The 15,091-nt window shown below is 41.2% G+C and overlaps 2 protein-coding genes across 3 annotated transcripts in view; both read left to right on the top strand.

Annotated features, from left to right (window-relative positions):
* The window catches only part of LOC121002302 (ATP-binding cassette sub-family B member 5-like), a 1,125,761-nt gene that overhangs the window by 594,405 nt on the left and 516,265 nt on the right, over window positions 1-15,091 (top strand). The window lies entirely within an intron of this gene.
* Window positions 1-15,091, top strand: part of LOC121002303 (ATP-binding cassette sub-family B member 5-like) — a 202,694-nt gene that overhangs the window by 81,145 nt on the left and 106,458 nt on the right. For both annotated transcript variants that reach the window (XM_040433703.1, XM_040433704.1), the window contains 4 exons: window positions 200-325; window positions 437-640; window positions 1,668-1,838; window positions 4,158-4,319. In XM_040433703.1, coding sequence (XP_040289637.1) covers window positions 200-325; window positions 437-640; window positions 1,668-1,838; window positions 4,158-4,319 — 663 coding nt within the window. The remainder of the gene's footprint in view (window positions 1-199; window positions 326-436; window positions 641-1,667; window positions 1,839-4,157; window positions 4,320-15,091) is intronic.

A 15,091-nucleotide genomic window follows, 5' to 3' on the forward strand; every position in this document is an offset into this window, starting at 1 on the left:
ATTTGTCAGTGTTAGCTGTGTCACTTACCTGTGGTTCACATCTCTGGTTCATATTGCTCCACACACTAATGATAAACCAATGAGTCAAAATTATGAATTCCTTTGAATCAATATGGAAACAGAACATTACCGTACTACTAAATTGCAAAAACATGATTGTGATTATTACATAATAACGTTAAAATAATTTATATTTAAGGTTTTAAATGGACTAAATCTAAAAGTTAAATCTGGACAGACTGTGGCATTGGTTGGGCAGAGTGGATGCGGTAAAAGCACCACAGTGCAGCTCTTGCAGAGAATGTATGATCCACAAGAAGGATCGGTAATTATTTTTTGGTTTCTCCTCTTGTTACAATTCCCTATTTTCAGAAATTACCCTGGTACCAATTTATTTATGTAACTCCATTAATCACTGCCTGATGTATTTTTGCAGATAATGATTGATGGTCATGATATAAGGACTCTGAATGTCCGACATTATAGAGAATTAATCGGTGTGGTTAGCCAGGAGCCTGTTCTGTTTGGAAACTCCATTAAGAAAAATATCCAATATGGAAGAGAAAACGTGACGGATGAGGAAATTGAAGCGGCAGCTAAAGAAGCCAATGCCTATGACTTCATTATGGCACTGCCTGAGGTAAGCAATCAGTGGTAGCCAGTAGAGGTGTAATGGAGAAACATACAGCAATCCACAGCAAAACAAAAACAATTCAAATCATCTTATATGATAGTTATTTCCTGTGCTGGAACATTGGACATTAATAACGTGAAATAGATAACATAACTTATCAATGACCCAAAAATACGATCAAGACGTGGGTCAGTTAGTGGCTATTGAGTATTTTACACTTTTCTAATAGGGTTTTACATCCCACCCCAGTGGTTTTGTGAGAAAATGTTGAATCCTAAACCATGACCTATTTCTCTCAAAGCCACACCCTTACATGTAACCTCCACCACTTTTCCCAAAGAGTTGTACAAAATCGGAGAAACTCTAATTGCACCAAATTGCACCCAATTGTGCCACCTTCTAGACAGATTCTAGTTGCAGACAGATTAGTAAATATGGGGCTGTGTTTCTGACATTCTTCCCACATGATGTTGCCCCTGGTTGGCATCACCACATAGCTGCCTAAGGCCTGTATTACAGTGGCCGAGGATCGGCCAGATCATTGCTAACAAGCATTCGCAGGAGATGATCTGCCTGTGTAAAGGTGCCTCTCATTACCCAATGAACAAGCAAAAACACCCGTTCATCGGGCAATCTCATCTTTCATGTGGTCACAAAAAATCTTGTTTCCTGGCAGCAGGTTGTGCCGTTTGATCACAGTCTGCTGCCAGTGAATAATGACTCTGTATAGGGATGGTATTAGCATCACTCCTCCCCATACTGGGGAGGAGATCACTGTGTATAAATGCAGCAGTCTGCTTAGCTGTTTCTGGTGCAAAGATATCATGAGATGTATCTAAAATTCTGACCTAAAGAGTGTCTTCCCTGTTAAAGGGATTTGATTTAATATTTTGAACCATGTTAATAGTTTTTTTTTTTTCTTTTAGTCACAGTAATGGAGATTTTATATAACTAATTGTATTTATTTGTGAATTTAATGTAAGTGTAGTTTTGCTTTGTGTCATGTACTTATACTACTATTATTCCATTTCAGAAATTTGAGACTCTTGTTGGAGAAAGAGGAGCTCAGCTAAGTGGTGGCCAAAAACAAAGGATAGCAATAGCCAGAGCTTTAGTGAGAAATCCTAAGATACTTCTACTGGATGAGGCCACCTCTGCACTAGATACAGAAAGTGAATCCATTGTGCAAGCAGCTCTAGACAAGGTAAATATGATTTATGGAAGATTTTATACACCCAAAGAATGCCATTTTATCCTTTTCAGAATGCTTCCTATTTTTTTCATTTTTGTGGTGTCATTTATGGTATTACTTTCTAGTACTTACAAAATTTTAAAATAATATTTTTTTTTAGAATAATGCATAATAGATTTGCTATGTTTGTTTCAGAGATTTTGATATTGATGTTCTATCCTTAGGATAAGTCATAAATATCAAATCAGTGGGAGTCCAACTCCTGGCACTCCCGCATATCAACTGTTTGAAGAGACAGTGGCACACGGTCGAGTGCCATGGTCTCTTCCAAGGTCAGTGATGTCACGTTCATTGGTTTAAAAAAAAACTAAAATGCAAAAATGAAAAACCTTCTGGGGTGAAGGGGTTGATTACCCAATGAACCCCTTTAAACTTCATTACATTTCTATGTTTAAGTAACATTGAGAAGAAAACTGTCATCAACTTTTTGCTGTTTTCTATTCTTTTCATTTTGTACATTGTACAGAAAATATTTTGCAGCTGCTGTTGATTGATCCTATATGACCTTTTAAATATGTCTTCAGGGGATTATCATTAATCTATCTACATATATATATAGATCCATAGAAAAGGTTAGGCAGCACTCCTTCACATGCAATAAATGATGGTACGGTGCCCGCGGTGGTCCCGCGATACAGGACGGATAAACAGACAAAGAAAGTCCGCAGCACTCCTTGAAGTAAAAAATGTGCAGTTTATTTACACATGTCAGAAAATTGACAACGTTTCAGTTCTCTCACAGAACCTTTCTCAAGTCAGAAACTTAAGAAAGGTTCTGTGAGAGAATTGAAACGTTGTCAATTTTCTGGCATGTGTAAATAAACTGCACATTTTTTACTTCAAGGAGTGCTGCGGACTTTCTTTGTCTATATATATATATATATATATATATATATATATATGTTTTATATTGTTTATATAGTTTTATAGATAGTTTTATATAGATACACATATAAATACTTAAAGAGGACCACTCCTGACATGTCTGTTTTAATAGCCTCATGCATTCCCCATGTAATACCAATTCTGGAGCCTCTATTCTTATGGCTCTATGTTGTGCCATTCCTTTATTATTTCTACTACAAGTTATGAATACATTGCTAGCAGTGTACAGTAAGGGTACAGGGGGTGGTAACAAGTTGGGGGTGTGTACCTGCACAAACTCACTCTATCCAATCAGTGCTGCCTTTTTCAGACTGTGCAGGTACACCCCCCCAACTGGTTACCTCCCCTCTGTATTCTTACTGCAGGCTAATAGCAATTAATTCATAACTTCTAGTAGAAATAATAAAGGAATGACACAACATAGAGCCATAAGAATAGAGGCTCTAGAATTGGTATTACATGAGGAATGCATGAAACTATTAAAACAGACATGTCAGGAGTGGTGAAAGGTCCTCTTTAAAGGGGTTGGCCACTTTCTGGCTACTGTTGATCAATGTGTTTCTAAGATGTTTATATGACACTAATATAATTTTGTTGAAATTCTGCACCATTTTCTATATTTAATAAGGTATGCCTACTTGTTCACAGCTCTTTTGTGCTGTCCACACAGAGGTCTTGTCCATAAAATTTCTGCTGATAGAGGTTCATGTGACCAGGCAAATCACCTCCATGAGAAGTCTCCTCCAGTCAAACACCCTGCGCTAAACTCTCAACAGAACAAGGGCAGATGGCAGGTGTAGTGTATTAGAATGGAGGAGATATCACATTGAAGTGATTTGCCTGGTCACATGACCCTCCATCAGCAGCCATCGTATGGACAGGACCTCTGTGGTAACAGCACAAAAGACTTTGTAAACCTTATAAAGTATAAGCATACTTTACCTTATAAAGTATAGAAAATGCTGCAGATTTTCAACAAAGGCTATATTAGTAAGTGCCATATAATCATTTCATAAACACACTGGTCAACAGTAGCCAGAATATGGCCAACTCCTTTAAGAGTTATTTGGGATATTATGAGGTCAATATATGCTATTTTACTATTTTAATACTCTTTGAGAAGGGGCTTTGAGAAGGTTTTAATAAAAGTAGGACGACTCATTAAATTTTTTTATTTGTATTGTGATGTGTTAATAAGCAAACCTGCAAAGGGTATAACGTTTTACTGCCACCTACAGCGCATGAAAAACGGTATAGGCTTGTGCACATAAAATACTTTCATAAACTACAGACCGAAACGTCAGAGAATTTATAGAATAACTCTGAACTTAACAGAATCTAGAAAAAGTTCTAGAGTATATTCATATTGATTGCATTATTTTTCAGGCAAGTAAAGGACGTACAACCATTGTCATCGCCCATCGTCTCAGCACAGTTTGGACCGCGGATCTAATTGTTGTGCTGCAAGGTGGCAATGTGACTGAGCAAGGCTCACATTCCGCATTAATGGAGACAAAAGGAATATACTATACACTTGCAACAGCACAGGTACGGTGGCCTTAGCAATTTTACCCTTTCACATCTGGGTATACAACTAACGAATGGAAGTATGGGTCGCACAGCGGATGTTGCATAGAACAAGTCAAGTTTGCTGCTGCATTATCAGAACACTTTGCATAAATCCAAAACTAAGGAGGAAATATACCAACTTTGGGGGACAGTTCTTAATCTACAGTCAGGTCCATAAATATTAGGACGTTGACACAATTCTAACATTTTTGGGTCTATACACCACCCACAATGCATTTGAAATGAAACGAACAAGATGTGCTTTAATTTTCAGCTTTAATTTAAGGGAATATACATCCCAATCAGGTGAACGGTGTAGGAATTACAACAGTTTGCATATGTGCCTCCCACTTGTTGGGACCAAAAATAATGGGACAATTTGCTTCATCTGTTCCATGGCCAGGTGTGTGTTATTCCCTCTTTATCCCAATTACAATGAGCAGATAAAAGGTCCAGAGTTCATTTCAAGTGTGCTATTTGCATTTGGAATCTGTTGATGTCAACTCTCAAGATGAGATCCAAAGAGCTGTCACTATCAGTGAAGCAAGCCATCATTAGGCTGAAAAAACAAAACAATCAGAGAGATAACAAAAACATTAGGCGTGGCCAAAACATTCTTAAAAAGAAGGAACGCATCGGTGAGCTCAGCAACACCAAAAGACCCGGAAGACCACGGAAAACAACTGTGGTGGATGACTGAAGAATTCTTTCCCTGGTGAAGAAAGCACACTTCACAACAGTTGGCCAGATCAAGAATACTCTTCAGGAGGTAGTTGTATGTGTGTCAAAGTCAACAATCAAGAGTGAATATAGAAGGTTCACCACAAGAGGTAAACCATTGGAGAGCCTCAAAAACAGGAAGGCCAGATTAGAGTTTTCCAAACAACATCTAAAAAAAGCCTTCACAGTTCTGGAACAACATCCTATGGACAGATGAGACCAAGATCAACTTGTACCAGAGTGATGGGAAGAGAAGAGTATGGAGAAGGAAAGGAACTGCTCATGATCCTTAGCATACCACCTCATTAGTGAAGCATGGTGGTGGTAGTGTCATGGCATGGGCATGTATGGCTGCCAATGGAACTGGTTCTCTTGTATTTATTGATGATGTGACTGCTGAAAAAAGCAGCAGGATGAATTCTGAAATGTTTCGGGCAATTTTATCTGCTAATATTCAGCCAAATGCTTCAGAACTCATTGGACGGCGCTTCACAGTGCAGATGGACAATGACCCAAAGCATACTGCAAAAGCAACCAAAGAGTTTTTTAAGGGAAAGAAGTGGAATGTTATGCAATGGCCAAGTCAATCACCTGACCTGAATCTGATTGAGCATGCATTTCACTTGCTGAAGACAAAACTGAAGGGAAAATGCCCCAAGAACAAGCAGGAACTGAAGACAGTTGCAGGAGAGGCCTGGCAGAGCATCACCAGGGATGAAACCCAGCGTCTGGTGATGTCTATGCGTTCCAGACTTCAGGCTGTAATTGACTGCAAAGGATTTGTAACCAAGTATTAAAAAGTGAAAGTTTGATTTATGATTATTATTCTGTCGCATTACTTTTGGTCCCTTAACAAGTTGGAGGCACATATGCAAACTGCTGTAATTCCTACACCGTTCACCTGATTTGAATGTAAATACCCTCAAATTTAAGCTGACAGTCTGCAGTTAAAGGGATTCTGTCACCTCTCATAACCCAAATTCGGATTTTAAACCAGTCATGCTCCACAGCTTACCTTGAATCGGCTGTGCTGTTCTATATTGTAATCCGTCCAGTAGTTTTGCAGAAAAACGACTTTTATAATTATGCAAATTAACCCTGAAGGTGCCCAGAGGGGCGTTATGTTCCCCTTTGTGTGCCCAGTAACGCCCCTCTTACAGTGCCCAAAACGCCTTCCTCCAGAATCCCTAACCGCCCACAGCGTCTCATCCCTCTCCTCCCGCTCCCTGACGGCCGAGCGAAGTCTCGCGCAGACTCAGTACCCACTGAGGGCTGCGCCAGTGCGATTTGCTGGAGACTGAGGGAAGAGCGAGCATCGGACGTCACTGGGCTCGGCGCATGCCCAGTGACGACGATGAAGCTATCGAAAAGTGGGGACGAAAAGTGTTGAAGAAAAAAAATAAAAAAAAGGTTTCACATGTAAAAAAAAAAAATTCCCCAAGTAAGGAACAAAAAAAAAATGTTAAAAATAGAAAAAAATGAATAAAATAGACATATTTGGTATTGCGGCGTCCGTAAAAACCAGCTCTATAAAAATATCACATGACCTAACCCCTCGGGTGAACACAGTAAAAAAAAAAAAAAAACTGTGTCAAAACAAGCAATTTTTGTCACCTTACATCACAAAAAGTGCAACACCAAGTAATCAAAAATGCGTATGTCCCACAAAATGGTACCAATAAAACCGTCACCTCATCCCGCAAAAAATGAGCCCCTATATAAGAAAATCTCTCAAAAAATAAAAAAAACTAGCTCTTAGAACATGGAGACACTAAAACATCATTTTGTTGGTTTCAAAAATGCTATTATTGTGTTAAAGTGAAACAAATAAAAAAAGTATACATATTAGGTATTGCCGCGTCCGTAAAAACCAGCTCTATAAAAATATCACATGACCTATTCCCTCAGGTGAACACCGTAAAAAAAAAAAAAAACTGTGTCAAAACAAGCAAATTTTGTCACCTTACATCACAAAAAGTGCAACACCAAGTGATCAAAAACGCGTATGTCCCACAAAATGGTACCAAAAAAAACGTCACCTCATCCCGCAAAAAATGAGCCCCTACATAAGAAAATCTCTCAAAAAATAAAAAAAACTATAGCTCTCAGAACATGAACACATTAAAACATAATTTTTTTGTTTCAAAAATGCTATTATTGTGTAAAACTTTAATAGATAAGAAAAAGTATACATATTAGGTATCGCCACGTCCGTAACAATCTGCTCTATAAAAATGTCACTTGACTGAACCCCTCAGGTGAACGCTGTAAAAATAAATAAATAGAAACTGTGCTAAAACAACAAATCTTTTGGTCACCTTGCCCCATAAAGTGTTATAATGAATGATCAAAAAATCATATGTACCCAAAAATAGTAGCAATTAAACTGGCACCTTATCCCCTAGTTTCCAAAATTGGATCACTTCTTGGGAGTTTCTACTGTAAGGGTGCATCAGGGGGCTTCAAATGGGACATGGCATCTAAAAACCATGTGGAGTTCCTTTTCTTCTGCGCCCTGCTGTGTGCCCATACAGCAGTTTATGACCACATGTGGGGTGTTTCTGTAAACTACAGAATCAGGGCCATAAATATTGAGTTTCGTTTGGCTGTTAACCCTTGCTTTGTAACTGGAAAAAAATTATTAAAATGGAAAATCTGCCAAAAAAGTGAAATTTTGAAATTGTATCTCTATTTTCCATTAATTCTTGTGGACGCCTAAAAGGTTAACAAAGTTTGTAAAATCGGTTTTAAGTAACTTGAGGGGTGTAGTTTCTACAATGGGGTCATTTATGGGGGTATCCACTATGTAGGCCCCACAAAGTGACTTCAGACCTGAACTGTTCCTTAAAAAGTGGATTTTGGCAATTTTCTAAAAAATTTTAAGAATTGCTTCTAAACTTCTAAGCCTTCTAACGTCCTAAAAAAATAAAATGACATTTCCAAAATGATGCCAACATAAAGTAGACATATGGGGAATGTTAAGTAATAAATATTTTATGAGGTATCACTTTCTGTTTTAAAAGCAAAGAAATAGAAATTTAGAAAATTGCGAATTTTTCCAAATTTTTGGTAAATTTGGGATTTTTTCATAAATAAAGGTGAAATATTTTGACTCAAATTTATGACTATCATGAAGTACAATGTGAAACTTGTGATAAATAAACTGGGCACTCTCAGGATACAGGGATCACACAGATATTTATTAATATATAAGGCAATAAAAACGACAATAAAAGAGAGAATATGGCCCTCCTGTAGGAAAGCTATGTATAAAACAGCACTTGCTCACTGTAACTGGCACTCTGACTCTAGATGGGTATTATAAACTACACATGGCATATTCCTGCAATAAAACGACAATAAAAAGGTACATCATAGATTATTCACACAATAAAAAAGATCGCACAGTTAAAACGCATACATATCGCAGATGCTGAATGTTCACTGGGAAATCTACAAATGGGAGTTGTTCCCCAATTCACTGGCAAAGTTCTGAAGCTCCAAGGTAACAGTTAGAGGCACCGTGACGTGATAGTCCAACAACAAACAGGTATAGCGGCGACCCGCTCTATATTCAACCAGTAGCGTCCCAATGGGCTAATAGCATTTAAGTCTTGTTAAATCTCCTGTCAGCAAATATTTGATGAAAAAGATAGTCTTACGGAAAAAAAATTCTCACCACTTCGCTGCACACCGTCACTCTGCTGGGTCGTGTTTTAAATTACCTCCAGACTTTTTTGAGCGGTCAGGTTGTTGAAATCCCACGTAGGTAAAAGTTTGGCATGTGCAGCCCGGTCTCTGCTGTAGGCTGTCACGGATTCCTTATACTTGAACCTAATCGTGGTGTTGAGCAGTATGGTGCGAGATTCCGCCACTATCTGTTGGTCCTCACTCCTTAAAAATTTGGGGTCCTGTTAAAAAAAATTTTTTCCGGTAAGACTATCTTTTTCATCAAATATTTGCTGACAGGAGATTTAACAAGACTTAAATGCTATTAGCCCAGTGGGACGCTACTGGTTGAATATAGAGCGGGACGCCGCTATACCTGTTTGTTGTGGGACTATCACGTCACGGTGCCTCTAACTGTTACCTTGGAGCTTCAGAACTTTGCCAGTGAATTGGGGAACAACTCCCATTTGTAGTTTTCCCAGTGAACATTCAGCATCTGCGATATGTATGCGTTTTAACTGTGCGATTTTTTTTATTGTGTGAATAATCTATGATGTACCTTTTTATTGTCGTTTTATTGCAGGAATATGCCATGTGTACAGTTGTGGCCAAAAGTTTTGAGAATTACATAAATATTGGAAATTGGAAAAGTTGCTGCTTAAGTTTTTAGATTAGCAATTTGCATATACTCCAGAATGTTATGAAGAGTGATCAGATGAATTGCATAGTCCTTCTTTGCCATGAAAATTAACTTAATCCCAAAAAAACCTTTCCACTGCATTTGATTGCTGTCATTAAATGACCTGCTGAGATCATTTCAGTAATCGTCTTGTTAACTCAGGTGAGAATGTTGACGAGCACAAGGCTGGAGGTCATTATGTCAGGCTGATTGGGTTAAAATGGCAGACTTGACATGTTAAAAGGAGGGTGATGCTTGAAATCATTGTTCTTACATTGTTAACCATGGTGACCTGCAAAGAAACGCGTGCAGCCATCATTGCGTTGCATAAAAATGGCTTCACAGGCAAGGATATTGTGGCTACTAAGATTGAACCTCAATCAACAATTTATAGGATCATCAAGAACTTCAAGGAAAGAGGTTCAATTCTTGTTAAGAAGTCTTCAGGGCGTCCAAGAAAGTCCAGCAAGCACCAGGATCGTCTCCTAAAGAGGATTCAGCTTCAGGATCAGAGTGTCACCAGTGCAGAGCTTGCTCAGGAATGGCAGCAGGCAGGTGTGAGCGCATCTGCACGCACAGTGAGGCGAAGACTTTTGGAAGATGGCCTGGTGTCAAGAAGGCCAGCAAAGAAGCCACTTCTCTCCAAAAAAAACATCAGGGACAGATTGATCTTCTGCAGAAAGTATGGTGAATGGACTGCTGAGGACTGGGGCAAAGTCATATTCTCTGATGAAGCCTCTTTCCGATTGTTTGGGGAATCTGGAAAAAGGCTTGTCCGGAGAAGAAAAGGTGAGCGCTACCATGAGTCCTGTGTCATGCCAACAGTAAAGCATCCTGAGACCATTCATGTGTGGGGTTGCTTCTCATCCAAGGGAGTGGGCTCACTCACAATTTTGCCCACAAACACAGCCATGAATAAAGAATGGTACCAAAACACCTTCCAACAGCAACTTCTTCCAACAATCCAACAACAGTTTGGTGAAGAACAATGCATTTTCCAGCACGATGGAGCACCGTGCCATAAGGCAAAAGTGATAACTAAGTGGCTCGGGGACCAAAACATTGACATTTTGGGTCCATGGCCTGGAAACTCCCCAGATCTTAATCCCATTGAGAACTTGTGCTCAAACCTCAAGAGGCGGGTGGACAAACAAAAACCCACTAATTCTGACAAACTCCAAGAAGTGATTATGAAAGAATGGGTTGCTATCAGTCAGGAATTGGCCCAGAAGTTGATTGAGAGCATGCCCAGTCGAATTGCAGAGGTCCTGAAAAAGAAGGGCCAACACTGCAAATACTGACTCTGCATAAATGTCATGTAATTGTCGATAAAAGCCTTTGAAACGTATGAAGTTTACATCACAGAAACAACTGAAACAAAGATCTAAAAGCAGTTTAGCAGCAAACTTTGTGAAAACTAATATTTTTGTCATTCTCAAAACTTTTGGCCACGACTGTAGTTTATAATACCCATCTAGAGTCAGAGTGCCAGTTACAGTGAGCAAGTGCTGTTTTATACATAGCTTTCCTACAGGAGGGCCATATTCTCTCTTTTATTGTCGTTTTTATTGCCTTATATATTAATAAATATCTGTGTGATCCCTGTATCCTGAGAGTGCCCAGTTTATTTATCACAAGTTTCACGTTATTTTAGTGGACTTTACTGAGTGCACCTCTACTTGGTCCTTGTGTGTTCCTGTGCGCCTCATTTACCTTTTTTATTGCATGAAGTACAATGTGTCACGAGAAAACAATCTCTGAATGACTTGGATAAGTAAAGGCGTTCCAAAGTTATTACCACATAAAGTGAGATATGTCAGTTTTGCAAAATTAGGCCTGGTCAGGAAGGGGGCAAATGGCCCAGATGGCAAGTGGTTAATGACAATTCTTGTTTTTTTAACCGGCCTGATAGGTATAGCAGTGGTACTATACACCCAAAAATTGGTTCATTTCACCAGAAAATGTTAATGGCAATTTTATTTTTTAATCGGCCTACTAGGTATAGCAGTGGTACTATACACCCAAAAATTGGTTCATTTCACCAGAAAATGTTAATGACAATTTATTTTAATTTTTTTAACCGGCCTACTAGGTATAGCAGTGGTACTATACACCCGAAAATTGGTGAATTTCACCAGAAAATGTTAATGACAATTATTATTATTTTTAACCGGCCTTCTAGGTATAGCAGTGGAACTATACACCCAAAAATTTGTGAATTTCACCCGAAAATGTTCATGACAATTTATTTTATTTTTTTAGCCAGCCTACTAGGTGTAGCAGTGGTACTATACACCCATAAATTGGTTAATTTCACCAGAAAATGTTAATGACAATTCATGTTTTTTTTAACCGGCCTACTAGGTATAGCAGTGGTACTATACACCCATTTGGTTAATTTCACCAGAAAATGTTAATGACAATTCTTGTTTTTTTTAACCGGCCTGCTAGTTATAGCAGTGGTACTATACCCCCAAAAATTGGTTCATTTCACCAGAAAATGTTAATGGCAATTTTATTTTTTAATCGGCCTACTAGATATAGCAGTGGTACTATACACCCAAAAATTGGTTCATTTCACCAGAAAATGTTAATGACAATTTATTTTTATTTTTTAACAGGCCTACTAGGTATAGCAGTGGTACTATACACCCAAAGATTTGTGAATTTCATCCGAAAATGTTAATGACAATTTATTTTAATTTTTTTAACCGGCCTACTAGGTATAGCAGTGGTACTATACACCCAAAAATTGGTGAATTTCACCCGAAAATGTAAATGACAAAGTAGTGAAATTATATAAAATAAAACACTTACAAAAAATAAAAAATTTGATTTATGAGGTGGATTTCCATATGGAGTAGGAGTTTGAGGAGGCGGTGGACGTAGCGGAGTAGGTGGAATCGCAGTGGAGGAAGACGAGATAGCCAACACAGGTTTTTGGTTTTAATTTAATTTTTTAAAGTTAAGGTACACTCCAAAAGAGTGTGAAATATCCAAAATACAAACAGCAATTGCGCTGCAGTATAACAATGGCTGCTTAGTACCGGTATACATTTCTATTCTGCACAAAGTACGGACAAGTCCTGAGGGATCCATGCCTGGTTCATTTTAATGAACGTGAGCTTCTCCACATTAGCTGTGGACAGGCGGCTGCGCTTGTCTGTGATCACGCCCCCTGCCGTGCTAAACACACGTTCAGATAATACACTGGCTGCAGGGCAGGCCAGCACTTCCAAGGCGTAAAGGGCAAGCTCAGGCCATGTGCCCAATTTGGAGACCCAGAAGTTTGAGGGGGCAGACCCGTCATTCAGTAAGTGTAGGCGTGTGCACACATACTGCTCCATCATGTTGGTGAAATGCTGCCTCCTGCTAAGACGTTCCATATCAGCTGGTGGTGCTGGTTGTTGTGGCGTGCTGACAAAGCTTTTCCACATCTTGGCCATGCTAACCCTGCCTTCTGAGGTGCTGGCGGTGCCCCAGCTAAGTTGGCGACCTCTTCCTCATCCTCTGCCTTGTGCTTCCACTGGGCCCCCGCTGTCAGGTGGGAATGCCAACAGCAGCGCGTCTACCAGCATGCGCTTGTACTCGCGCATCTTACGGTCACGCTTCAGTGACGGAATTAAGGACGGTACGTTGTCCTTGTAACGGGGATCCAGCAGCGTGGCCACCCAGTAATCAGCACAAGTTAGAATGTGGGCAACTCGGCGGTCATTGCGGAGACACTGCAGCATGTAATCGCTTATGTGTGCCAGGCTGCCCAGAGGCAACGAAAAGCTGTCCTCTGTGGGAGCTGTATCATCTGTGTCCTCTGTATCCCCCCATCCACGCACCAGTGATATACATGAGCTGGTCTGGGTGCCACCCTGCTGTGAACATGGTTCCTCCTCCTCCATCTCCTCCTCATCATCCTCCACCTCGTCATCCTCCAGAACTGTGCCCTGGTTGGACAATTGTGTACCTTGGGTTTGTGGGTGCAGGAACCACTTGGGAATGACTGGCCGGAAACCCTACGAAATGATCCCTCTTCCTCCTCCTCCTGTGCCACATCCTCTTCCATCATCGCCAGGAGTGTATTTTTCAAGGAGGCATAGAAGTGGGATAGTAACGCTGAGAACGTTGTTATCAGCGCTGGCCATGTTGGTGGAGTACAGCGCAACAAGGAACACAGGTCTCACATGGAGGCCCAGTCATTGGTGGTGAAGTGGTGCTGTTCCGCCGAGCAACTCACCCGTGCGTGCTGCAGCTGAAACTCCACTATCGCCTGCTGCTGCTCGCACAGTCTGGCCAGCATGTGCAAGGTGGAGTTCCACCTTGTGGGCACGTCGCATATGAGGCGGTGAGCGGGAAGGCCGAAGTTACGCTGCAGCGCTGACAAGCGAGCAGCAGCAGGGTGAGAACGCCGAAAGCGTGCACAGACGGCACTTTATGCAGCAGCTCTGACATATTGGGGTAATTTTTAAGGAATCTCTGCACCACCAAATTCAGCACATGCGCCAGGCAAGGGATGTGTGTCAAACTGGCTAGTCCCAGAGCTGCTACGAGATTTCGCCCATTATCGCACACCACCAGGCCAGGCTTGAGGCTGACTGGCACAATCCACTCATCGGTCTGTTGTTCAAGGCCCGTCCACAGCTCCTGCGCGGTATGTGGTTTGTCCCCCAAACAGATACGTTTTAAAACTGCCTGTTGTCGTTTACCCCTGGCTGTGCTGAAGTTGGTGGTGAAGGTGTTACGCTGACCGGATGAGGAGCTGGTAGAGGATGAGGAAGCGGAGTAGGAGGAGGAAGCAACAGGAGGCAAACTGAAGCGTCTACTCCACTGCAGTTTGTGCTTTGCACTTAAATGCCTGGTCATGCAGGTTGTGCTCAGGTTGAGAACATTTATGCCTCGCTTTAGGCTCTGATTGCAAACCACTCGTGTCTTGTCGTCAGCACATTGAAGAAATTCCACGCCAGGGAACTCCTTGGAGCTGGCTTTGGTGTGCTAGGTCCCTTGCTGCGGTGGACAGTAGCAGGAGTACTGTCTAGAGAACGGCCGCTCCGCTTTTGCACCCTGCTCCCTCTTCTGCTGTGCTGGTGGCTCTGTGCGACCACCGCCTCTTCCTCCGAACTACATAGGTCACTCGCATGACCTTGATTCCATGTGGGATCGAGGACCTCATCATCCTCCACATCATCTTCCACCCAGTCTTCACCCCTGCCTTCCTTGTCGGTCTGCACACTTTAGAAAGCCCCAGCAGTTGGCACCTGTGTTTCGTCATCATCCGAGACGTGCTGCGATGGTCCTCCCATGTACTCATCTTGAAAAGTAAGTGGTTGGGCATCGGTGCACTCAATCTCTTCCACTTCTGGGGCAGGGCTAGGTGGATGGCCCTGGGAAACCCTGCTAACAGAGTCATCAAAAAGCAGAAGAGACTGCTGCATGACTTGGGGGCTCAGACTGCTTGGCTGATTTGCAAGAGGGTGAGGTGAAAGACTGATGGACATCGGCTGGAGGTGCCAACTGTGGTCTTTCAGCAGGAGAATGGGTGGGAGACAATGTGAAGGAACTGGATCCACTGTCAGCAACCCAATCTACTATCGCCTGTACTTGTTCAGGCCTCACCATTCGTAGAGCAGCATTAGGCCCGACCAAATACCGCTGCAGGTTTTGTCGCCTACTCGCACCTGAAGAAGGGGTT

Source organism: Bufo bufo, chromosome 5 (assembly GCF_905171765.1).
Source record: "Bufo bufo chromosome 5, aBufBuf1.1, whole genome shotgun sequence".
Lineage (NCBI taxonomy): Eukaryota > Metazoa > Chordata > Amphibia > Anura > Bufonidae > Bufo > Bufo bufo.